This window comes from Cyclopterus lumpus, chromosome 12 (genome assembly GCF_009769545.1).
Source record: "Cyclopterus lumpus isolate fCycLum1 chromosome 12, fCycLum1.pri, whole genome shotgun sequence".
NCBI lineage: Eukaryota > Metazoa > Chordata > Actinopteri > Perciformes > Cyclopteridae > Cyclopterus > Cyclopterus lumpus.
Window position 1 is genome coordinate 11,233,333 of NC_046977.1, and position 26,814 is coordinate 11,260,146.

At 42.0% G+C, this 26,814-nt stretch overlaps 2 protein-coding genes across 4 annotated transcripts; one reads left to right on the forward strand and one right to left on the reverse strand.

The window, feature by feature from the left end:
• The first annotated feature begins 353 nt into the window (after nucleotides 1-353).
• Nucleotides 354-2,762, forward strand: rln1 (relaxin 1). Its single transcript, XM_034546337.1, has 2 exons — nucleotides 354-1,192; nucleotides 1,695-2,762. The coding sequence occupies exons 1-2, from the start codon at nucleotides 1,000-1,002 to the stop codon at nucleotides 2,027-2,029; spliced, it is 528 nt and encodes a 175-aa protein (XP_034402228.1). The 5' UTR covers nucleotides 354-999; the 3' UTR covers nucleotides 2,030-2,762.
• A 266-nt stretch (nucleotides 2,763-3,028) lies between these two features.
• Nucleotides 3,029-26,814, reverse strand: jak2a (Janus kinase 2a). 3 transcript variants are annotated; one of them, XM_034546335.1, is made up of 24 exons: nucleotides 26,376-26,393; nucleotides 20,938-21,217; nucleotides 17,492-17,615; nucleotides 17,252-17,372; nucleotides 16,512-16,657; nucleotides 15,525-15,819; nucleotides 15,189-15,308; nucleotides 14,681-14,838; nucleotides 14,475-14,586; nucleotides 13,624-13,810; nucleotides 12,882-13,006; nucleotides 11,455-11,589; nucleotides 9,897-9,984; nucleotides 8,604-8,731; nucleotides 8,345-8,483; nucleotides 7,992-8,143; nucleotides 7,405-7,555; nucleotides 7,154-7,287; nucleotides 6,440-6,629; nucleotides 5,808-5,932; nucleotides 5,352-5,524; nucleotides 4,928-5,045; nucleotides 4,535-4,648; nucleotides 3,029-4,254 (listed from the first exon to the last, which is right to left on the reverse strand). In XM_034546335.1, exons 2-24 carry the CDS (start codon nucleotides 21,191-21,193, stop codon nucleotides 4,147-4,149), a joined length of 3,399 nt encoding a protein of 1,132 aa, XP_034402226.1. In that variant the 5' UTR covers nucleotides 21,194-21,217; nucleotides 26,376-26,393; the 3' UTR covers nucleotides 3,029-4,146. The 3 variants fall into 3 exon arrangements, with proteins under 3 accessions (XP_034402226.1, XP_034402224.1, XP_034402225.1); XM_034546333.1 differs by lacking the exon at nucleotides 26,376-26,393 and adding an exon at nucleotides 26,541-26,814 and having other exon boundaries at nucleotides 3,031-4,254; XM_034546334.1 differs by lacking the exon at nucleotides 26,376-26,393 and adding an exon at nucleotides 21,660-21,772 and having other exon boundaries at nucleotides 3,031-4,254.

Genomic DNA, 26,814 nt, shown 5'->3' on the forward strand with positions numbered 1-26,814 from the left:
ATATTCATGTGTTCTTTTAGCTCTAGTTCAGCTCACAAGCTCTTTGTTTTCACGCGCCAGATGCTTAACTTTTGGGTTTTACATTATATGATGCTTTCTGCCAGGCAGGTAACTGGTGCACTCGTTGTCAAAGCAATAATCAAAGCTGCTACACAGTGATCAAAATAGTAATATAAAAGATATTTAACGCTGCAGACATTTGTCATGACAGCGGAAGATTGTTATTACTCCAAACTGTATCACTAAAACATTTGGTAATTGTTTCTGAAAGAGTTTATTTGCCAAAGTCGAATATGAGTGTGCAGGAGCTTTATGGCAAAGCTGAAGCATTGGTGCGACAGTCAGTGGATGTAACATATTACAAGGGGCTGATATTTATGCATTGTTTATTTAGCATAATTTTAACTAATCTTGGACATCATGGACATTTGAAAATCCAATAATAAAATATTGCAAATACTTTCTCTTCTACAACCATATTTTGTGACAAGCCAATAACCTTTAGAAAACACCTTTTTTTTTTAACAGCACTGAAGCACTTACAGTCTTAATTTCTTTGCACAACATGTCCTACATTTCTTCCTATTGTTTGTCTCAAAATCATCTGAAACTAGTGCATGAGTAATGTGCACGCTTACATTTCACAATACAATATTCCCCTAATATTATTACAATAAAGAAATAACTTGCACGTACGTCATTGTCATCAATCTAAATGACGTGTGTGTGTGAAGGAGGGAGGGAGAGGGGTTGGTGTTGAACCAGTGACTAGGTTTACAGAGGGAACAAAAAGGAAACCAAAGCCTGTTCTGCAACACAAGACTGACACACAGCATCTTTTACAACGTCAGCATTTGGCTGCAACATAACTCCTAACGGGAAGAAAAGAACCAGGACACCAACAGGATTTAAAACCCTGTTACATCTGAGGTGGAGCGCAGCTTGACCCTCCTGTGCAGCGCAAACCAGAACAACTTGTTCCATTAGTTTCAAGTAAAAATGCTCTGTAGATTGACTCTCGCCCTGGCTGTGGTGTGTGTCGGTGGCGTATGCAACTGTATGAAGGCGGACCTGATGGGCAGGTTGATCTTACCGAGGGACTACGGGGTGAAACTGTGCGGCAGAGAGTTCATCAGAGCCGTCATTTTCACCTGCGGCGGCTCCCGGTGGAAGCGATCCACAGGGGATATAGGTGAGTCAACATTAAGTGTGTTTCTAAATTAGATTTGCATAGAGACATTTTTCAAAAACATAAAGACTTATTGTAAAATCAACTCCTAACTACAGTCAGACCACAGTGTTCTGGTGTGGCCCGCGTATAGTGTAAGAAATGTATTTCTCCTTCTGAAGATGTTTAAAGTCAAGAAGAAAGAGACCACAGGGAGAAACTACTTGTTTTCTTAATTCAGTTTGTTTCTTGCGAGCACATGTTACTGTAGATGGTAAGTTCTCTCCCCCCACCCATTTCAGTTGATTAACAGAGCCTCGTATTTCAGCACCATGGTCAGCTCATGTTCATTAGTAATTGCAAAAACCTTTTTACTGAGTAATAACTAGTATTTCAGTGTTGCTAGTCTGCCGAAAAGCACCTTTTTATAAACATGTTCTAATCGTTGAATATATCTTTACAATGACTAAAGATGTATTTGAAAAAATGATGTACTGTAAGCTTTATATTCAACCCTTTTCTCCAGATCCCTTCCAGTGGAGTTCCCTCAGTGACGTCACAGTGGAGGACAACCAGCACACCTGGCAAACTGGCCCAGAGCTCACAGAAGATAACCGTTCTCTCAAAACTGGGCTGGGTTCCTCCCTGGCAGACCTCCTGGCTCTTTACGGGGTCAGAGGAGACAGGAAGCAGACCCACTCGGCCCTTCAGCCGTCCACAGTGTTAGGCGAGCAAGACGGGAACAGAGTAGCAGCTGACAGGCGCACACACAGCAAGCAGAAGAGGAACTTTTCTCTGGGTGTGGCAGGAAAGTGCTGTAACCAAGGCTGCACCAAGAATGACATCGGACGCTTGTGCTGAGGAGGGGAGAGGGGGGGAGAGAGGGGGGTTGTGACGGCGTAATAATGGACAGTTGTGGAGAGACATAGGAGGGTTCACATCTGCTCTTTACGAGGCTATAGTTTGCCTAGAATTTTAAGATGACACTTTTTCTTTATTCTCCTCACTTGATTTTATTTATTTTTTTAAACATGTCATATTCTGTATGTACGGTATATCACTCCTTCAGCATCATTGAAAATAAATGTTAAATATTGTGTTAATATGAAATGTTGAGCCGTATCATATGTGGTCTTCCACACTTGTTTATAGGCTGCAATAGAAGTAAAAATCAGCATCCATATTTGATATTGGACTATTCAGCTAAACTATGGTTATACCAGCAAAGGCCAATATCGCACATTAATGTCATTTAAGCTGCTGTGAACTTATTGCTGGCCTCTGTTCACGACATTACGTCTGCCTGATCATGTTCTGTTCACACCCCAAGGACATTACTGCAAAAGAGCATGTTTCTTTAACCCTTAACACGGATACAACAAATGAATACATTTAACCCCTTGAATAAAACCCACACTCCTTTTGACTAGATCTAGAAATCATGCACAACACTTTGGAAATGCATATTAGCTGTTTGACTGATTGTACATCATAATACATCTTGATGTGAAAAACAAGCCACATTTAGATTTAAATATCATGTCCATAGTACTACAATATGTTTGGTTTAATAAATGGATTTTAAACACCTTGAGTATACTAAATGTCCATTTTATTCATATTAATCAACCTAATATTTACATCTGTCGACACATAAATGTATTAAAGGTAGCTGCATTTTGCCATCAGATGACAAAACCAGACTTGATACCATGACAAATTGAAATAAATTGAAATAACCTAGCTATTGTTTTCTGAAAATCTTTGGGAAAAAAAACATATAGATCCCATACATTAGCGAGAAAATGTTGCTCTTTACAGTGACTCATTTTTAGAGATGCAAGAGGGCATCCATGCACGTGTGTCTGGTTATGGCCTGCCTTTTATTATCATGAATAAAAAACATTGGAAAGGGGTTGTTTCAAAATGGGAAAGAGAGATGTTGTCCTACAAATAATTCTGCTTGGCGACTGAGGAAATGACCGATGCACCATCCATTAAGTTTTCAAAATAAAAAAAATAAAAACATACAATACATTTGTAACACAAACTCTTCAATAACTTTTCACATTACGTGTCTACAGTACAGGCAAGTAGTATAGCCTTATTACACAGTATAATGTAATGTATACTGTAATATATTACTAATTAATAAGACAATGTCATCATTTCCATTTTTAAAAACAAGAATTATACTGTTTGAGTCCATGATATGACAATTAGATTAACAGGTTTCAAAGGGATTACTGAGCAGTTATTCCTGTCTCTATAATGTTTTGACAAATAACAGTATATTTGTTTAAAATCTGGTCACTGATGTGTAGTCATAGCAAACAGGACTCTGCTTCTGCTGTCAGAAAACACGCCCATGATATGTCTGGTGCCAGCAGGAGGACCCCGCTCAGTTCAAGCGCCCAGAGCATCGCTCCACAAGAGCAGAGGTTCAGGCTCCGAAGTACACGAACAAAGGGCCGAGTATTAACTGATAACATGTTGCTTGTTGGCAATTTATACATGCTGTGTCCCAATCCTGAGGCTTAAATATTCAACTATTCAATATATCAAATCTTATATCGCATTTCTCCCATCTGTGACTAGTCATATTTAATTTGTATAACAAGGCCAAATAACACAAAGAAATAAATGAAATGAAATGTTCTGAAAGGCATCTGGAATATATTTGGTTTGGTGTCTTGAGTCGGATGTAGTGTGTGTACTAATTAATCAAATAATTTGTATACGTCATATCAAGAAGTAGGCAAACTGCCAAGAAATTGGATATCACCATTAATCATTATGTGTCAAATAGTCTGACAGACTGGCAGAGCACCAAAAGAAAACCAGTCCATGTGGGACTAATGAGTGCATCGCTGCAGGACGCCGAGAATGCAGAGACATTCATTGTTCTGTTCAGGTCTTTGAGGACTGAATCCCAGGAGTCAACAGCTACAGTTCAAAGGTTACGGGATCAGCGTGGCTCATCTGTCCTTGCTGTCTCGTACAGCCTCCACACTGTGGATTAATGTCTTGAAAGTTGGCCGGAGTCTCGGTTCACTGCTCCAGCACTGTGTTATGATCCTGTGAATCTGAGGGAAACAGAACATGCCGAGCACGAGCATTAACACGGAAAAAAAATAAAAGGCAAACAATTATTTAATTCTACGCTTTTTGAAATACGTATGTTTGAGATTACAGGGTTCTCTATTCATTATCAGATACATATTTGATATGCCATTTAATCGTATGCCATCGTGTCCTTTTCTGCTTGGAGCTAAGAACCAAATTGGATTTATTCCCAAAGTGTTTCCATTGACCTTGAACCAAGAGACATGTTCAATAAAACAAAGTGTGTCAAGAGTTACTGACCTCCTTTGGACAGTTATCAGGAGCAGGCAGCCGATATCCCTGTTTGAGCAGGTCTATCAGATGGTAGACGATCATCTGGCCCTGCTTGTCATTTCCCATCTTGTCCATAAACACCTGGAAAAGAAAAAAAATTGTTCTTGTTTGGTCAAAACAACAAAACTGCCCCCCAAAAATCATGAGAAGTGCTTCTTGTTGTTGAGTGCATCACTCTACTATGGAGCAGAGAGTTCAATCAACTGATTTCTTTAACAACAATACAAACTAATTATACTGGCCATTCTTGTAGCTGAATTAAGTTGACGAAGCAATTAAGGGGGGAATAAGGACAATACATAAGAGAGAAGTCAAATTGTCAAACAACAAAAATTATGAAAAGTAAAATAAGTGCAGTACCGCAGGTGGGCTGCAGTTCTTGTCACTGAAAGTGAAGAGTTCGTAGAGGACGACACCAAAACTCCAAACGTCTGATCCCACCGAGAACTTGCTCTCTGTCAGCGACTCAGGAGCATACCTGGAAAATACCACAACACATTGTACAGACAGCCCATAACAAACATAATCATCCACACATCTTTAAACGGTCAACAATAATCCAACAAGCAGACGGATATTAAGGCGTGAAGGAAACAGTACTCTAGTTCCTGTGTGAATCCCATGATCTTACTTCATGTAACAGTCACCAAGGGTCACAATAATTACCACAACTGTAGAAAAGCTCATCAAAATCAATCTCCCACAGTCAAATTCTCCACAGAAATGTCAACCCACACACTATGAAGATACTTTGAGCAAACCACATGCAGTGTGTCTTCCTCACCAAAAGATGGGGCTTTCCCCCGGCTCTCTGACAGTGTAGTACTCCTTGTCCTGCGGCAGCACCTTGGTCAGGCCAAAGTCACCGATCTTCACCCTCATCTCGCTCTCCACCAGAATGTTCCTCGTGGCCAGGTCTCTGTGGATGTATCGCTTCGTGGCCAGGTAGTCCATGCCCTGGAGGAGGACACGCACATGTTTTGATGTCAAAAGGGTCAAACAATCAAAGGGAAAAAAACTAAAGAATTCAATAAGAAAAGGAAGACATTAATAAATAGCTTACATGTGCCCTTAGTTATGTATTTCTTGAATTCACTTGTTGTAGCTTTCCACATATATTTACAAAATGTTTGTTGTCGTCGTCGTCCCCCCCCCCCAACACCAACACCAACACCAACACCAACACCAACACCAATAGCCTATGTATGACCAGGTGGGGTTACACAAAGGCACCACCTACCTTGCAAATCTGTGATGCATAGTGCAGCAGTTTGTTGAAATCAAAGTGGTCCTTATGTTTAATGAGATAATCTCTCAAGCTGCCGAAGGGAAGATACTCCATGACCAGCCGGAGGTTCCTTCGACCTGCAGAAACAAAGTTAAGTGTGATACTTAAGAGAGGAAATATGACAAATGAGTACTAAACAAAATCAAGATTGATTTAGTTCATGGGCATGGTCACTGGTGCCCTAGGCAGCAAATATTGGAACTGTAATGACATTATTATGTCTCACAAAATATGCCTGAGTGATAATATCAAAGGTAAATTTGCTCTGTGACAATAACAGAAAAACACTGAACCCCTTGAGCAAACATAAGAATCAAGATTAATCAGGCAAATCAATTGATTTATCTAAATATTTTCCATCAAGAAAATAGATCCTTTATGCCAATATAAGAAAAACATATAAGTTATTGCAATCTGCTTTTGGTTTGGAACCAAATCTCTGAGAAGATGTGATGTTTTTATTATTTCTTTCATACAGCAAATGTCTTCTTATTCCTTTAATCATCTTACAACTACAGATCACTGATTTTTATAAAGAATATGGGACATTTATCTTCGCAAAATTAAAAAAAATATGCTTATACCTGCGCTGTAGCAAACTCCTTTGTACTTGACAATGTTTTCATGCTGGAGGGATTTGAGGATCTCGATTTCTCGCTCAAAGTCCCTGAGGTGCTCGGCGGTGCTGTGCTGTAGCTTCTTCACGGCCACCACCTCCCCCGTGCTGTCCTGCAGCGGGTCGTACCGGCACATCTCCACGCTACCAAAGTTTCCCTGCAGCGTGGACCGCAGATTTATTGAGAGACATAGGAACCGCTATCTTGGTTTTGAGCACACATTAAATTAGCTTTTCTATAGTAGCAAAGTATAAATTGGTGCATTCTATTTGACCGGGATCACAAGAAAAATAATAATTTATGACACACATCTTCAGAAATTGTTTTCTCTCATATAAAATAGTGCTCAGAGCAACGTCCCGCTGTCCAGAAAGTATTATGAGAATATTTAAGATGCGGGCTCAAACTGCTGATTAGTCAAGTGGGTTTGATGTTTGCTATTGTTCATTTCCAACACCCACCTTGGAAACACACAAAAAAAAACAAAGTGTTAACAGATTTATAACGCTTAAACAAATATTAGTATTAACAATTGCTTCAGGGAGGTATTACGAAAAAAAATATCAAGCAAATAAGTTATTAAAAACCCGCACGCTTGAAGACAATCTCTAAATACTATGAAGGAGATAAAAGAAAAAGAAAATTCTTGATGAACATATCGTTTGTGTGTGCGTGTCTCACTTTGCCGAGCTGCTTGAGAAAGATGAGGTGCCGCTCCTCAAACTGGGCGGGCTCCTGGCTCTCGGAGGCCCACGGGAAGCCGACACCTCTCGTCCTGTTGGGCACCATGTCGCTCTCCACCAGCAGCTCATAGTCTGCAACACAACAAGGGGCAAAGTCCTTTTTATAAAAATGATCTTGATAAAACCCTCGTTGTGTCGGGCATTGTGTGTCCACCTGTCAGATGGGAAACGGTCAGTTCCTCTTCCTACCTGGTGTGAAGAGGCTGTTGAGGTCTCTGATAATTGCCCTGAAGGAGGGCCGGTGTGAAGGCTCATAGTCCATGCAACTGTTAATCAGATTGGCCAGCTCGGTCCATTTGGGAGCCGGCAGCTGGTGCCTGTCCTCATAGAACAAGTTCTTCTGCAGAGAAAAAGAGCAAAAGTCAGAACCTGCAAGTTTTCAAACTGAGTTAAATACACAAACAGACAATCAAGACACAAAGTTTGCAGACAGTCTTAAAAAAATCAAGAGAACATGTTCCAAATAGCCTTGTGTCCTTGTGTTAAAACATTAATTTGACACTTTAGGAAATAAGCTTATTACTCTCATGTCTGTACACTACAACTGGTTAGCTTAGCTTAGCATGATGACTGGAAACAGTTGGAAACAGCGAGCCTGAACATCATATGTAACAAATGACACTGGAACTATTTCCTGTTGGGGAGAAGTGACTTCCTGGAGTCAGTGAGGCCAGGCAACCAAAGGAATTAACATTTCTCAAAATGTCAAACTGTTACTTCATTACAGATTGTTTTCAATAAGTCAATATTCTGAATGCATTCTCTGTTTTCGTGACCTTTGAGGAGTCCAGGCTGCTGAGCGGTTTGTCTCCGCCGCTGCAGATCTCCCACAGGGTGGTCCCAAAGCCCCACTTGTCAGTGGCTGAACTCAGGTTTTGGGGGTTTTCAATGCACTCGGGGGGCACCCATGGGATACGCTCCACCAGAACTGATGAATGGACATGAGGAGACATAGAAGCACAGAGAGAAGGAGACATGTGAATCAAACAAGAGGTTGAGGTGGACAGCAAGGAGGGAGAAAAGAAATTCACACCAACACCAAACTATGTTCCCATGACTTGAGTCTCTACACAGGTGTGAGCGTTACGTTGTCTCACATCAGGACAGTGCATCAGTCCAAGTCTCTCACCCTCTTTGGGCAGCACGGTGATGCTGATACCCGGGTCACTGAGTTTGATGAAAGGCAGGCAGCCCGTCATCCGATCCTCCTCTCTGATCAAAAGGACGTTCTTGGCACAAACGTTTCCATGAACAAGGTTCTTATCCTCCTGCGTGCAGCAGACGAATTCAAATCACATTCATATTGCTCTTTACATTGCGAATCAGAACGTGTATGTGCTGCCCCAGACAGATTTCCAGTGCGTACTGCATTGTGTTGGAGGTCTTACCAGGTAGTGCATCGCCCAGGATAGCTGCTTGGCCACTTCTAGCTTCCAGGTAATGTTAACACAGCTTCTATTCTTTTTCAGGTACGTGTCCAGGGAACCAAATTTACCATGCTCCTGCACCATCATGTCTGACAGGGAGATGTGAGAGACATCCTTTTATTAATCACTACCATCCACGTAGAAAATCTTCTCAACAAAACTCTTTCTATGAAACCAGTTTGCGGTGTACTGTCGCTGATTTCCTGTAGTTTCTTCAAAGACACGTTGACAGCCAGCAGTTACAGAGTTACTTTCTGCGTCCACTAATGTCTTCATCCATATTTTGCCATCTGACACAGTTTAGTTGTCATTGACCCGCATGAGAAATCTATCTATGGTCCTAAAATCCAGTCCCCGTCTAGACACGTCCGACATGGCCTGTGACGGGACCTAAACTGGCGACTCTCCATTTCCCGAGCCAAGTCCCTATGGACTAAGCAACTGCTCCCCGATTATTATTATTATTATTATTATTATCGTGTCTGCATTCCCCTAAAAAGCTTAAATAGCCCATGAAATAAGACATAGTAACAGACAGACAGTTTCAACAAAGCCACATCTATTATTTTCTATGTTGATATAGTGTCTATTTATCTTTTTGTTCATAGGCCTGCATATGAGCAAATTTGTTTTTGTAGGCTATTGCTGTAATTTATGAAGCCTAAATGCCCCAAAAATGGTTTTCGGGGACACCAAACGACAATATGTTGTTGCTGTTGCTGTTATCTCTATTTCAAAGTCATTTATTATAATCTTTGTTTTCCTTCCCAGCCTGCTCTTTTCCTGCACTCAGAAATGTGAACGGTAAATGCTCCCAGACAATACTGCTCTGGTGTGTGTGAGCAGTTTCAGGTGGAGTAAAGATCAAGACTGCAGTGGCCCATTAGTGCCTCCCGAGGGCTTAATCCCGTCACACTGGAAGGGTCAGGGCACAGCGGGGAGCAGGTCAGAAACCTTATTTCCTCTCTGTTTGATTGTCTCAGTTGCCGACAGGGACGTCCTTTGACCTCAACAACAACCTCCATCCATCCCTTTCTGTTATTCAAGGTGAGACACAAAACAGAGTTTTATCTTGGTCTCAACATCCCTCTAATCTAAAATCTTAAAGTGTCCTTTTTACATGCCACAGGTGTGTGTGTGTGTGTGTGTGTGTGTGTGTGTGTGTGTGTGTGTGTGTGTGTGTGTGTGTGTGTGTGTGTGTGTGTGTGTGTGTGTGTGTGTGTGTGTGTGTGTGCGTGAGTGTGGTAAACTTACTCTCATTGCCACAAACGCACACGCCGTAGTTGAGGAGCAAGTGCTTGTGGGAGAGCTGGCTCATCATACTGGCTGCTTCAAAAAAAGACTGAGGGAAAAATAAGAGAAGAGATTCGATTACCTTTCAACTCACAACCTCAGCAGATCCACTCAGTCACTCACTCACTCACTCACTCAGTCACTCAGTCAGTCACTCACTCAGTAACTCACTCATTCCCTCACTCAGTCACTCACTCACTCACTCACTCACTCAGTAACTCACTCAGTAACTCACTCATTCCCTCACTCACTCATTCACTCAGTCACTCACTCACTCACTCAGTAACTCACTCAGTCACTCACTCACACACTCAGTCACACACTCAGTCACTCCCTCAGTCACTCAGTCACTCCCTCACACACTCAGTCATTCACTCACTCATTCACTCAGTCACTCACTCACACACTCAGTCACTCCCTCAGTCACTCAGTCATTCACTCACTCATTCACTCAGTCACTCACTCACACACTCAGTCACTCCCTCAGTCACTCAGTCATTCACTCACTCATTCACTCAGTCACTCACTCACACACTCAGTCACTCCCTCACACACTCAGTCATTCACTCAGTCATTCACTCAGTCCCTCACTCACTCCTCACTCAGTCACTCCCTCAGTCAGTCAGTCACTCACTCATTCACTCAGTCCCTCACTCACTCAGTCACTCAGTCACTCACTCACTCAGTCACTCCCTCAGTCACTCACTCACTCAGTCACTCCCTCACACACTCAGTCACTCAGTCACTCATTCACTCAGTCCCTCACTCAGTCCCTCACTCAGTCACTCAGTCAGTCACTCACTCAGTCACTCCCTCAGTCACTCACTCAGTCACTCACTCACTCACTCAGTCACTCAGTTACTCACTCACTCAGTCACTCACTCACTCAGTCACTCAGTCACTCACTCACTCAGTCACTCCCTCAGTCACTCACTCACTCAGTCACTCCCTCACACACTCAGTCACTCAGTCACTCATTCACTCAGTCCCTCACTCAGTGCCTCACTCAGTCACACACTCAGTCACTCCCTCACTCAGTCACTCAGTCACTCACTCAGTCACTCCCTCACTCACTCAGTCACTCCCTCACACACTCAGTCCCTCACTCACTCCCTCACTCAGTCACTCAGTCACTCCCTCAGTCACACACTCACTCCCTCACTCAGTCACTCCCTCAGTCACACACTCACTCCCTCACTCAGTCACTCAGTCACTCACTCAGTCACTCACTCACTCAGTCACTCAGTCACTCAGTCACTCACTCACTCACTCAGTCACTCCCTCACACATTCACTCCCTCCCTCACTCAGTCACTCACTCACTCAGTCACTCAGTCACTCACTCACTCACTCAGTCACTCCCTCACACATTCACTCCCTCCCTCACTCAGTCACTCACTCACTCAGTCACTCAGTCACTCAGTCACTCACTCACTCACTCAGTCACTCCCTCACACATTCACTCCCTCCCTCACTCAGTCACTCAGTCACTCCCTCACTCACTCCCTCTACAGGCCAACCTCTGAATAGTTGCGGTGAGCCTTGTCCAGGACCTTGATCACGACGTCTATCTGGTGTATCTCTCCGTAGTCTCCCAGCTCCTTCCTCACTCCGCAGAAGATCTTGGTGAACGTTCCTTGGCCCAGACTCTCATTCTGAAACAGAGTTTCACTATGTTGAATTTTTCTGCTTTCCCTCAGTCAAAGATACACTTATTTTACACTTATTTTATTAAGGACTGGAGCACCCTGCGGTGGCGCTTTAAAGATGAATTCACAAGGAGCAAGCTCATCCTTAGAGAGTATTAAGAGGTTTATTTGCAAATGCCGATTTCCCGGCTGGCTAGCAAGAGAGATACTGAAGGAAGTTTAGATAAAGACACGTATGCATATGTGGACCCAGGTGTCTTGAACACACCAGGTTTTTTGTCTGTAGATTCGTAACCTCACGTCTAGTCTGCCTCTGTATTCTGGGAATTAATAGTTGAATGCTTAACACAACAACATTAGCTGGGAAGTCGGAGGTTTGATGCCACAGGAGGCTGTAAGAGCACCTAATATAAGACAGCATAACATAATCATTAGTGAATAATGTTTTAAACTGCCAATACACTCTCCTAGAAGTATTTCCAAGGAGCATATTATTTTTGAAATAATCATAATTATGGCAAAGACCTACTTTATATGATATACGATGCTCGAAATGACATATTAAAGATATAATGAAAGCGACAAGCTTCCTCACTTGGAGCCCAGAAACTAAACTGAATAAATCCGACTGCTGTTATCCCTCCACCTGCCAGCTAGACACGGTTTGACCTCATGGCTGTCTGGACTGCTTAAGATCCAAATCAATACATTTAAGGCCAGGATCTGCCATAAATGCACAACATAGCTGAACACTATTTAAAACAGGAAGGTTGAGAGAAAACACATCTTGTATCCGGTAATGACAAATATTTGAGTACAGAAAAATGAAATGGAGCAGTCAACAAGGTGAGCGCATGGCTAACAGACACAATGCTGTCCTCACACATGTCCACAGGGACTGCTATTGATGCCGCAGTACAACAGGTGAATCAATTGAAGAAGGCTTTTTGTTTATTGTAGCGACCTCGTGACCCAACAGGAGTCCCTCTCGTACTTTCTGATCAATACTTGCGGCATGCTCACTCATATTGAATAAAGGCCTGCATCTGTACATTTTGGCTTTACATTCAGTGTTATTACACAAGTAGAAAGACACTGGCCGCTCACTTTGTTACACATCCTCTTTGTAAATGTCTAACTTATTTGCTCAGGAAACTGTAAACAAGGGCCTTTTAATGCTGCTTGAAACTAAGCTTTTAATGCATCTATTCGTATACACTAACAACCCAATAAGACCGCAGAAATGGCATACTTATTTTCAGATGAGAGGAAAGCTAAAGTGAGGAGCGTTATCTTACAATGACGAGGTCCTCTTTTCGGATCTTGTGGAAGACCATCTGGCTGATGTTGTGTTTGGGGAGCGCAGGAGACAGTGGGACATCGGCACCTTGATTATTTCTACACACCACAAGGTTGGATTTGTCTGAAGAAAAGTAAAGATGGGCAGGGATTAGGAAAACTCATATAAAACTCATTTTGACAGGAGGGCGATAGCTTTCCAATGTAAGACACTATGAAATGAAAAAATATGAATTAGGAATGTATAGTTCCTAATCATGAATATAACTTACTGTATGTGGTTTGTAATCTTGTATTTATTTATAGATTAAACCTTAACTGCTAGAGTCATTCATATGTTGTAACCTTGAAAATAAAATCTACAGCTCACATAATCTCTGCTTTTTGAACAATGTGTACAAGGTATTGTTTCAAATGAGCTTCAATAATGAATTATGTAATTAATTGAGTAACAGAACTTAACAAAACTCACTCAAAGTTTTACAATTGATCCAGTTTAAAATATGAGTTCATCCATATATAATGGAAGAATGCTTTTGCCTATTTATGCATCCTTCTGGACAAAGAAACAAATAACAAAAGGTCACGTCCATAATAATAATAAAGATCTCAGCTGTGCTGGAGAATATTTGTGGTGCATTGAATGTCTGCATTTGATTGTATATGTGTTCTTTTACCTGTGGTATTATAAGTGCATGTTTACACACAGTAGTATTTTAGTGTCTGTGTGTGCATGCTTACCTTTCAGGCCGGGTGAGCAGCACCTGGTCAGCTGGAACGTGTATCCATCGGTGCGGAGCGCCTCCTTTTGGTAGGCGTGCAGAAGTTCCCTGAGTGAGGCGAAGCTCCTCTTGGCACCGCTCAGAATGTACTCTCCTGACTCCGTCTTCACGATCTGACAGTGCTTATAGTCCACCATAGTTTCAGACTGAAATAACACAAATAGCACGCATTACAGTTAAATTGTTCTGAACATGCACACAGTATTATTAAAAAGACTACAACGTGCTCTCAGTCCTCTTGTCACACATGAAGACATCCACTCATAAAGGGATGGGGGACAACATCCACAGTCTTCTTTCTATGCAAATACACATTACACAGTTTATCAGAAGAGAATATGAGGTTTTCAGCAGTGTTAATCACTTAAAGTGAGAATAATGACTTGCAGTCCCGCTTTTTGTTTTCAGGGACAGTTGCTTGCTGGGCTGAAGGGAATTTGGTCATAAAAAGAATAACTTTGGAAAAAACCCTCAATCTGTTAAGTCAGACTGCTGAAGCATCACATTATCTTCCAGGGAAGGCATATATTTATACAGAAAACATGGACTATAGATTTTGTCTCCCCTCACTTCCAAGCAATTCATTATATTTATATTAAAGTCTAATGGCCCTGGTTGTGTTGACGCATTGCATCAGCCAATGGAAGAGGCCTTTTGGCAACCTGCTGTGGTGCATGCGGTCATGGGCTGCAGAAGCGAGTTAGTGGTGCTTATCAGCTAGCAGGGACTGTGTTGAAGGAGCTTGTTTATTTGAGTCATGTGAGAAATACAGTAGTCCAGATTGATTATGACCCAACATTGACAGCTTACCCCCACCACAAAGGACATGAAGAATTTGTCGTAGTCTCTGGGGCTGCAGCGAAGGCAGTACAGACCTTGGTGATTACCAGAGCGACGCAGCTTAGCAATCGCAAACTCCATCCTGTGATCAAAAAGACAGAACGTGTGTGTGAATCGTTGTGTGGTTGCGGGTGCACGCGTTACGTGCTATATCTGTTTATGTGGGTGATACTCACGACACAGGGCCGTGGCAGTAGCTCTCAATGCACTCCAGAAGTCTTGGTGGAGCGACCTCTTTACACAGATAATGATGCGCGTCTGCAACCAGTCTGTAATACCCATCAACTAGGGATACGAAAGAGAGGGCCTCTGGGAGCGAATTAAACTCCAGTTCCTTTGCGATAAGAAGGGGTGCAGAAGAGGACACACAAAAATCATTCAGTACTTATTTTTAACTTTAAATCAATGTAGACACTAAACCTTCAATCCATGTTTTATGTAAGCACGACAGATGATGACTCAAATAGCTGGATCAGTGGGGCCAATCTATTTAATTCAATATATAATAGTATATTTGTATATACTGGAATTTTAAATCGTCTTTATGTGTTGTGCAATGTAGTGTAACACATTATTTAAATATCATAAACATAAAAGAAATTAACTAATTATAGTATTGTCATTCAAACCCATTGCAGAGGAAACAAATGATCCATTTGAAAGTGAGTGCAGGGTGTACTCTACCAGGATCTGGTTGTCCTGTCTGGTGAGGGTAACTATGCGACTCTCCACTGAGCCGTCCTTATTCGCCTGTTTGATGCTGATGTCGATGACCTCTGGGAAGTCACAGTACGTCTGTAGCTCCTGAAAACACAAAAAGAGCACAACATAGTCGATTACATTTGTATGACACGAAGAAGCGTGCGCACACATGTGCACTTTTGTCTATATTGGCAACTTTAAACCAACTCCTAGAGCTCCATCTAATGGTAAAAAGACCGCCATGGCAGCTTCACATTGTGGCAGACCGGTGTACTGATGCATTACCGCGGCAACGTAAAGCCATCTCTTGGCCCTCACCTCCTCTGCCTCCTCCTCCTCTTTCCCTTTTGACCACTGGATGCCGGTGTCGCCCGTGACAACGATGGTGACCTCGCGCGCAGAGAGGTCGGCGACCTGGAAGCGCTCAGCGTAGAGAGAGGGCAGCAGCATCTCCAGGCTCATCAGGTACTTGAGCTTGAGGTTACACGCTGTGGCCTTGCATTCACTGAACTGCTGGATGAACTTCTTGAAGCGATAGCGGATCCTCTTGCGAGTCAAGATGTTATATTCCTGGATGTGGCTTTGCATGCTTTTTGGCAGGAAGGATTTGTAGCTAAAAATGGAAAGTCATATCCAAGTGGGACCAAGAGGATATGATGAACAAATGACAGGAAAGGCACAGGGAGAAGGGAGGGGCAAGTGAAAGAGGAAACAAGGTTAAAAGAGCAAACACTAACGCTTTGTGGCAGTTCAGCCAGTGTGCACGCTGCGTGCACTTCAGGGGAATTAGTCAATAATCCTGAAAAGGGCAGGTAAAACAAAATTAAATAATATTAATTATGAATTATATATGTAAGGGACATTTTAGGAGAATGAATATTTCAAGTGCCACACCTTATGAACTGAAACATTGTCTCAGACAAAGAGATAATTCATTCAGCTGCATAAGCACGCATAATGAAACTGTCGAGATGCTCACTGTGTTCTGAGGAGCACGTCACACTGCTCTGATGGTTATGCATGAGCTGGACAACATGCACACCAGCATAACAGCAAGCACTTCCCATTATTTAGGGGAGAGAGTGTGCAGCATAAATCAGACTCAAACCCTCTGGGATTTTTTAGATCATTGTATTAAATGTTTTATTTTCCTCGTCTTAAAAACTGCTTTATAGTGAAGTGGTGAACATTTCTAGGCTTACAATGTTAGAGGCCTCTAGTAGAGGGCTGCCCTTCATATTCACATTTTAAATCATTTAAATATTCAGAATAATGATACTTGTTTTGGTCGTTAGTGCTTCCTACCTGGTGTAATTGTAAATGTCCACAGGTGACTGCCCGCTCTCTTTGCCGAGCCTCATCATGTCCAGCACCGCCATGCCCAGACACTCCTCCTGGGCCTCGTGGCTCACTGGAATATGAACCCAGCCATTCAGAAAGTCACTACGCCTCTGGAGGAGGAGAAAAAAAGCATATGATGCAAAAAAAAAACTCTGTAAATTCAATTTTACATCAACAAACTGGTTAGGTTGTTGGAAATGCACAAGTCAGGTTTTACAACAACAAGCGTCTGTTAAAAAACATTCTGGAGGTTAATCTGTTGACATACACCTCATGTTGTCAATGTGACAGTGGAGATAAAAACAAAGCTGAACAGAGCTGCATGTGTCAACTTCACACTAGAATGTGAGAAAGAAATAAACAACTGAAACTATTAAAAACACACACAGAGTGAAGAGAACCCTTGTTCCCCATTTGCACTTAAACTCTTACTACCACACTTCCTGTTTTCTGAACCTAAACAATGGCTGACATGACACAGACAGACTGGCAGGCAGTCAGAGAGGGAGGGTTGCAAACAGATGTTATCTCCCCCACCCAACAGTTCGGTTTCTGGTTCTGTTTTAAAAGAGCAGGCAAGAGAGAGAGTGGGCTTGAAGCGACAGAGAGGGCATCTCAAAGACACTGTCCTTTGGTTTAGTTTCAGGAAAAACCTAAGATAGCTGACTTAATTATGATACGAAGTGCAAGTTGTAAAGACTAACCTGAAAAAACTGGTATGCCATGACAAAATCATCCATCACAGGGCTCTCCTTCCCCTTGGACACGCCATAGCGATGGGCATTCAATGTACTGGCGCTGTTATACCAGCCAGAAAAATAGTATCTGGATAGAAATGAGGTCAGAGAAGTTCCAGTAAGACAATTCATCTGAACATAAACAAGACTTGAAAAGTCTGGAACAGATGAAGGGGAAACAAAAAAATACACCGTAAAAACATCTACCTGATTCTGAAGTGCAGGCTCTCACTGGCCGTCGGCTGCAATTTAAAGATGTGATTCGGAGGAAACCAGATCCGATCACTTTCCCTCATCAGGCCAAACAAGCTGCAGTACACTGGAGCAATTCCTGAAAAGTCAGAAAAAACAATCATCCGGATACTATAATACATCATTTTATTCAGGAACCGGGACAGTGGAGCAGCCTCATACCTGTAATTAAAATAAGAGAAGCCAATTGACAGACTAATTTGTTGTCACTATAGAACAACAACTGGCCAATTTTAAAAAAAACACAAAGTCTTGCATATAGAGTACATACTGTATGTTTATACACACTCACACACACACACACACACACACACACACACCACTTGTGTTGTGGTAGCAATGTAGACTGGATATTCATAGTTTGCTGTTATAAAGTGAGAAAGAATTGCACTTTAAAAGACTTCACAAGCAAATGCCTGAATGAATGGTCCTCAAGAGAGACCCACCGAGACGTGTCCCCTAGAGCTCTTCTAACTGAGTCCGATGGTCCACCTGCTACAATGTTTGATGCACATTTCTGTACTAGCTGCATGAAAGTCTGTCACGCCAAACTATTACAGTTGGCAGAGTCATGTTCTGGCTTTATGGTGGAAGTAATCCGATTTAGGTTGATAAATATTCTTGCTTTTGTTCATTAAGTTTGCTTAAAATAAATGTGTTGTTGCACTGTGATGCATCCTGACGCAGACATCGAGTGCGTGAGGTATTTTTTTAATGTGTTTTTGTATCAAACACGGGTTGTCCTAAAACGGATGTATTGTCAATGGTCTGGGTTTTCTTGTCATGTGGTGGTATTGGCATTTTTACCACGTTTCCAACCATATTTAAAGTCCGAACCTGCTGTGAACACATGTGTTATTACAAGTGGGTCATTAGCATACAAAACATTTCCTCACACAGCAGGAAGCACTCGCTCAGAGTGAAGCAATGCATGAAGGAGGTGTGTTAGAGGAAGGATGCTCAACCACACCAGGGGAAGTGGTGTCAAAGTACTAAGAAAGTTGATCCATGAGCAAGTCCTACCGTGTCTTATTTGTTACATTATCAAATAATAAAGTAAACTTAAACTTTCTTTCAATTAACATATATATACATTACATTCATGAAAATTGACCTCCCAAACTTCGAGGAGCAGCTCTGGGAGCAACTTAGGGTTCTGAGTCCCACTCAAGGACACTTGAGTGGGACTCAACCTGTGATTAAAGGATGACCCGCTCTTGTTCTCGAGCCACAGCCTGCCAAAATAAATAAGCAATGCAGTGCACATAAACCCACTGTATTCACACCATAGCTGAGACTCATTGCATTTTACAGTACGTTATACAGCTTGACAACATGTGTCATACCATTTTATATATAGATATATAGAGAATTATAGGTCAGACAAAATAAATAAAGAGGAGTTTTTTTTGTGTGCTTAATGTGTAAGAAAGAAAACCTGATTGAATATAGATAAAAAAAACGTCCTATTTAAGTCCAATCATATTAGGTCTAACTTATATGATTCTTCGGCTCTTGCATTATTATTATTATTATCCTAATACAAAACCACATAAAAAAGTAAGTGTCAAGACAGACGAACAAGACAACAAAGGAAGTTGGAAAGAAAAAAGAAAAGCAAGGGGATACAAAATAATTGGAAAGAGGTCGTTTCTTATCGGCTCATGGGGGAATGGAGCAAGAGTGTGTCAGAGAGAGATAGAACCGGGGTCTGCAGGAAAATAGACACAACAGTCGACAACTTCCTGGTTTTTGTTTGCTCGAAAGCAAAAGTGAAAAGACAGTGGTTACGTTTCCACAAAATAAACACTATGACGGCTCTGTGAGGAGAAAATGTCTCGATTCCTTCACCAGAGGAAGGATTTTTTTAAATTTTTAAATTTTATTTAACCAGGAAAAGCCTCATTGAGATTAAAAATCTCCTTTACAAGAGTGTCCTGGCCAAGACAGCAAAAGCACATTTAACAAAGTTTCAGACATACAACATAAAACAGTGACAGAATATAAAAACTTTAGTAAAACCAAAACTAAGACTCAAGTCATCACATCCCAGTTCACACAGGTGCACATACCTCAGTCAGAAAAACATCTACAACCAGATGAACCTTCCTCCAACTCTTTCAATCTCTTTTTAAAACCACCTAAAGAGACCGGCTCCCGTTGACCCAAATCAGTCTGCAGCAGATTCCAAGCCGCAGGAGCAGCAAACCCTAAAAGCCCTTTTTCCCATTTTCATACGGACATTTGGGACAGATAGCAAGAGGAGGCCTTGCTCATGTGTCACAGAGCGAAGATGGTAGCTTCCAGCATTTTTCTTTAATGTACATAGATAAGATGGAAGTACGTTAAGAATTTGGATGAATTTGGAGCCCTGAAGAAGACATGGAAATAAAGAACAAATCCTCTTGAACATCTTGAATGTGAACAAAAAAAGCTTTTCTCCAGGTATTAAAAGGCAAGACATTCTGAAATGTCTGATTAAACTCTCTGTGGAGAGGGAAGTACATGCATGACTTTGAAGTTAACGGCTCAGTTGTAAAAAAGAAGAACAACATTGTCCCAGGTCTGTCCTGGTGGTGGGAAATGCACTTTGGGGACGTGTGTGGACTCAACTATGTATTCACTCCGTTCCCCTATTCACTTCTATTGAAGCCCGTATGAAGGAACTATTCAAGCATGCATTTCCTGCTTATAATATATTGCTAATATTTATTTATTTATGTTGGATGGAAACATCTGTACTTAAAGGCCCAACTCAGCCTTACCCAGGCTCCACGCTCTTTACCCCTCTTGGCAAAGATGGCAGCATGCATGTTACACCATGTCCACTTATGGTCCAGTCTATCATCTACACAGACAAATGAAAGGCCTTTTCTTTTCATATGCAGTTGACTAAATAACTGTACTTACTTCTGCATGTATTTAACTTTTAAATGTGATACTTAACAATAGGGTCAAGACATATTCAACAGAGCAGAAAAATGCCCAAGTGCCTTGAAATGTGCCTTAATTACTGAGCATAATACAAAATAATACATAATACAAAATAAAATTGTATTTGAGATCTATACTGACCCACTTTGAGCTGTTTCTCAACGAGGTGTACGTCACAAACTAAACTTCACACGGTTGCACAAGCAACCAGATATGCGGCAATAAAAACAAGGTAGTCATCGAACCAGTGAATTGCTCAAGGTTTTGAACATGGTACTAAGAATTTATGGATTCACAGATTGTCACACCACCATATTTTGTATGCCCCCCCCCTCTGTTTTCTCACATTGTTGATGTATTATTTTAGAATTATGCAAAGGTCCTTATTAAGCACTTAAGAGTTAATAACTAAACCATATTTTGTGTGTGTAAAAAGAGATCAGAACTGAAATCCTCTTGTGACTCACCACATGCCTTCGCTGCACTTATGCACAGTTCCTCTGCTACGTACTCCCCTGGTGGAAACGTGAGCACACTTTCTGAACCGTCAGCCACTCCTCCATCCTTCCCCAGGTGATACAGGTGGACAGTGAGGCAGGACGCATCAGTGTCCTGCTTGGAGTCGAGTCCAGCGGCTGGGTCCAGGTCAGATGGGAGGCCATTAGGATGTGCTGTGGGACCGGAGATGGGGGGGTCCATGTCGGTCAGCAGAATACAGGCCATGTGCTGCGTAAAACAAACATCCACCTGTCAGGGGACACAGAAAAAAACACAGGTGAGACTGAGTAGAAACTTTCAGATTGTCCTGTAGTTCAATGTCAAAGTCTAAGTCATTTCTTCGATGTGTAAACATACAAAGATCTGAAATTCTCCCCTTGTCCAACATAAAGTGATAAAAGTGATAATAATAATAATGATAATAAAGTGCAAAACAGATAACAACAAAGAACATGTAGACAACATATAAGTTAAGATACTATAAAAACTATGAGACTTTACATGTGTAATTTAGCAGCAAACGGACATGGAGTTTTAGCAGCATAATTTAGACATATGTGTTTACTATGCGCTGCAGGGCTTTCCTGTTGAAGTCAGTGCAGCTTCCGCCCCACACAGTGATGCAGTTGGTCAGGATGCTTTCAATGGTGCCACGGTAAAAGGTGTACATGATGGGTGGGGGGGTTCTTGCCTTCCTCAGTTTCCAGAGGAAGTAGAGGCGCCTCTGTGCTTTCTTTGCCAGGGATGTTGTGTTGGCTGTCCAGGAGAGGTCCTCACTGATGTCCACCCCCAGGAATTTGGTGCTGCTCACTCTCTCTATGACAGCACCATTGATGGTCAGTGGTGGGTGTTTAGTGTGGCCTCTCCGGAAGTCAACAACAATCTCCTTGGTCTTGCTGTTGTTGAGAAGGAGGTTGTTGTCTCCGCACCACGTGGTCAGAAGACTGACCTCCTTCCTGTAGTGAGTCTCATCATCCTTGGTGATGAGACCGACCAGAGTTGTGTCGTCTGCGAACTTGACCATGCGGTTGGTGCTGTAGGTGGTTTTGCAGTCATGAGTCAGCAATGTGAAGAGCAGTGGGCTGAGCACACAGCCCTGAGGGGCCCCTGTGCTCAGTGTGATGCTGCTCAAGGTGTTGTTGCCGACACGTACTGCTTGTGGCCTCTCACTGAGGAAGTCCAGCAGCCAGTTACACAGCGAGGTGTTGAGCCCCAGCTGGTCAAGTTTGCAGATGAGTTGTTGAGGGGTTATGGTGTTGAATGCTGAACTAAAGTCTATGAACAGCATTCTCACATATGAGTCTTTTTTGTCCAGGTGGGTGAGGGCTGGATGGAGAGCAGAGCAGATTGCATCCTCCGTGGACCGTTTTGCATGGTATGCAAATTGGAAAGAGTCCAGGGTGGGGGGGAGAATGGATTTGATATGTGACATGACTAGCCGTTCAAAGCACTTCATTATTATGGTTCTGGGCACAGCTAGTTTTACAGCGCATACTAATGTGAATGTCATTGGTTTTGCAGGTGATAATGAATCTTCAGGGGACAACGGTTGTTTCAGTCCATTCTGAGGAGCACATGAATGTCTGAACCAAATTTTAGAGCAATCTATCTCACAGTTGCCAAGAAATTTCACTCAAAAGCTCAAATGTCCACCTCACGGTGGTGCTAGAGGAAGAGTTGAGGTATCACCAAAGTAAGTCGGCTTCATCCTCTGGGGACAATGAATGTCTGCATAAAGTTACTGAAGTTATGGTCTCCCTAACATTGGGGAGATATCATTGATTCCCTATTCTCCCAAGGGGAGGTCAGGGCATAAGTAAATTAGGAATATTTATGTGTGTAACATTGTAGTGGGTACCTTGGCTGAGGCAGCTTCAATGAAAACAGATTGCTTTGTAGAATAAAGTGTTTACATGTGGAGAAGATCAAGTGTAAAGCTCGGAAATAACAGTATACTCTAATTTGAACCCTACAATGGCTACATGTTGTCTCGGCCACTTTCAACAGTGGCTGATTCAGATGTCTGAGATACGATGGTATCCCTCTCAATAACCATATCATCAATTAGGCTACAATTTATGGTTATTATCAGAACGCACCCTCACTTATCACAAGACTGCAGACTCAATTTTCCTGCAGTGGGTTTTGAGCCATTTCTACAACAACTGAACATATAACTGTGAATGTGTTATTCTTATTCTGTGATGTATTGACCTCCAGCACATTCAGTATGTGACATGATGCCAAATGGCATCATGGAGTGCAATGGTGTAAAACGTTCACTATCACCATAGAAATGGACAAATGCACTGCCTGTGAAATCTGTTTGTTCAGCTATATTTACTCAGCAAATCTCATAATATGTGGATCTCTTTTGCAACAGAGACCTGAGAACAAATAATATATAAAAGTACAACAAGAAAATGGTACAAAATTAAAGTAAAAAAACTATGCAAAGAATAATGCAATGTAATGTTTTGACTAACAAGCCCTCCGCAGATGGCATGGATCCCTATTGATGCTCCATAGTTGGAGACCTTTGATATAAACAAGAGGAAGGACAACATAAACACTGTCTCTCTCACTTTCTGTCAGTGTGTTTACACCCAACCTGTTTATCATGTAGCACGTACCAGTTCCTTATCTGGGCCTCGCTGCTGGTTGTGGTCAGCGCTATCAACTCGGACACATTCCATGTCAACATTTACTGTTTTTTCTTCATCATTCAGTCATCAAACGATTAATCCAGAAAATAATGTCAGATTAATGTGTAAAATAGAGCCTATAAGAAGTATTAATGAGAGGGCTACTAATAAGGGAGGATACCAGAATAACTCTGAAGGAGCAACAGGTTTCCAAGGCTGAGAAGGGAGACAGTGCATCCAAGAACTGGTGACAGCTTTATGACTATGCGTATAATGAAAATAGAATGGTCTGATGAAACCATCATTAATCTCTGTGTTCGCCCAACACATTATTAGCACAAACATCCCAAACATGAAGCCTGGTGCCGGCAGCATCGTGCTGTGAAAGAAGTCTCCTCATGGTCTCCAGATGTACAAAGCTGAGAGAGACCAACACATAGAGACAACGCTGTCACTGCTGCCAAAGGCTCCTCCCCGGACTAGAAGCTGCCAATACTCGATTATGTGTCCAAAATGTGCACTCATTTTTTCAGTAATTTGAGGCAATAAAAGATCGCGTGACATTTGGCTTCACACAGGCCCACAGCATGAATCCATCTCGAGGGAGCCAGAGCTCTCTACTAAAACAGGTAGAAAGACAAACCCTTCACATGTTAGAGTGACTGAGGTCATATGCATCCCTGGGAAAGTGGCACCTTCAGCCAAACAATACTTGATGTTACTCCTGACTCATTGATGATGGACCGAATGGGGACTTCAGGTGTTGTTGTTTGCATTGTGTAACACCACCAATCATAGCCTGGAGATCATAGCGTGTAGCTAATCTTGCTCTTAAATCGAGCTTTGGAAACTTATTTGTATTGATATTAGTGTGATTCCGTGTCATGTTACCTCACATTAAAGTCAAGTATGCTATCTCTATGTTATTGTGATATAAGCCTCCCCTTATATATTTGTTGTCAAATGATAATAAAGTAATCGATCAAAAGAAAGCAGCGTTAGGCAGAGAAAGTCTACCAAAACATGTGTTTGACTGTGGTACGTAATCTCCACTAAACTAACAGTTCAGTTGTGTCTAAAGTTCAACTTGCCCTTGGCGTGACTGCTCACCCATTTCACATGTACTGATGCAACCATGCAGTTGTTTCAGTGGGCTTACACTTCCCCAAAAGGGTCTGCAAAGCATATCTAAGCAGTGCACTTACTTTCTGTAACATGAAATAGTGAATGACACATCTTTTGTTTGGCTACTACTGCACAGTATCTCTTCTCTGGTGTGTTTATGTAGAAACACTGCGCTTTCCTACGGTTTTCCCACACTGTCTGCTTTCTTTCCCAAATGATAAAATACATTAAGTGCTTGTGATTCCAGGCAGCGTTGGACGTTTCTAACTGTGACATTTTGGCAAGGGTGTTCAGTCATGAAAAAGTCCGTTTGGCTTTGCATGCTTCAAAAACACAAGTCTACACACATTTCATGCAAACCACATCACGGTGTAGGATGTTTTCATTCTTCTGGGTTCAGAGTCTCTCTGAGATCCGGTACTCCAATGACTAGCTGCACATTATTTAGCCAAAATTGTGATGTGGAAAAATGTGCAGCTGTAGCTTTTCTTTTGCAACTTGTAGTTTTGTTTCTACTTTACAGCAGCTGACAGGGCAGTTCTGTGTATGTGACCTGAATTATACTTGCAAGAATAATGTATTTTCCCCTTAACAGTCTACATGTCTGTCACGGATTATGTTCTCCTAGTAAAGTCCTGAACAAAAATGCCAAATCGTCCTCACGTGCTTCGCAAGTAACCTAATTAATCAACACTGTCTACTTACAAAAAAAGAATAATTCAGGAGCAAATGTACTTGCTTTTAGAAACATACACAAACAGAACACTATGTACAGCATGCATTCCCTAAATAGATAAACTAAGTAGCCTTGTTGTGATAAATGTTGACTTAATACTACAGTGCTTCCTTGAACAGTCAGTTGAGGGATGTTGGTTGGGGATGACTCACACATTTCCAACAACACTTCTCAAAACCAGAGAGCACAGACAGCATTATTTATGAAGCTTGAACTGGAAAATGACTTGACTGCTCTGAGGAGAATGAACTAGCCTGACTTTAAAAATGGATTATATCGAATTATCTTTTCCAAAAGCTGCAGTTTCCAACATCAGCGTAAAGTTGATTGAACGACTCTCGACAAACAGTTTGGATTCAAGCTTTGACGGATAAATGAGCCGGGCCGATAAACGTTAGCTCATCACAACAATATAAATATCAGTGTTATGTGACAAGACATAGTAATAACAGTGTCTCTATTGCCTAGTTTGTCCGAGAGTGACCTGACGATTCTTTCATTTCCAAATTTAAGGGATCTTTATTTTTAAAATGATTGTTTATGTTGCGCGTTAATGTTAAATAAATAAGTATTGGCCAACACACAGTTTTTTCAGACTCTCAAATATCGACCTCACATGGCTCTTTTCAAAACCTCTTCAACAAGAACCTTATTAGGAATATTGTTTTCGAAAAAACATCCCATTTTGGACTACCGAATAAAGCTATAATATAAATATAAACCCATATCTCAGATCTCGACAAGATTTAAAGTTATGAATCAGGTCTTTTGTTCAAACACTTTCTGAATGAGAAACTAAATGGCGTGTGGTCCTGAGTGTACTGTTTGTCACACACACACACACACACACACACGCACACACACAAACAGACACACACACACACACACACACACAACTTACTCTGCCTGCTGTCTTCTGGTGTCTGTTTCTGAAGTCCTGCGTGTCTTTTTACGAAAGCGCGGATGGGAAAGAACCGAGGTTCCCACAGAGAGAGAGCGAGCGAGCGAGCGAGCGAGAGCGAGAGAGAGAGAGCGAGAGAGAGAGAGCGAGCCTCAATCCACCGACCTGACGTGAACGACTCAACGTTGGCTGCCAGCAGCGCGTGCCATTCCCACGGTGTCCATGTCGTTTAACTTACTGAACTCTTCTCGTCTGACGCGTGGCGCCGAGCTCACATGACGCCCCGCGGTTTTGGGTGGAAAACGCAACTGTTAACCTACTAGTGGCCTGACTCAGCCCCAACTGCCTCTTCTCTTCGTGTGAGATGCTGCTGCTGCTGCTGCTGCTGCTGCTGGTGTGTGGATGTGTGTACGTGTGTATGTGTGTGTGTGTGTGTGTG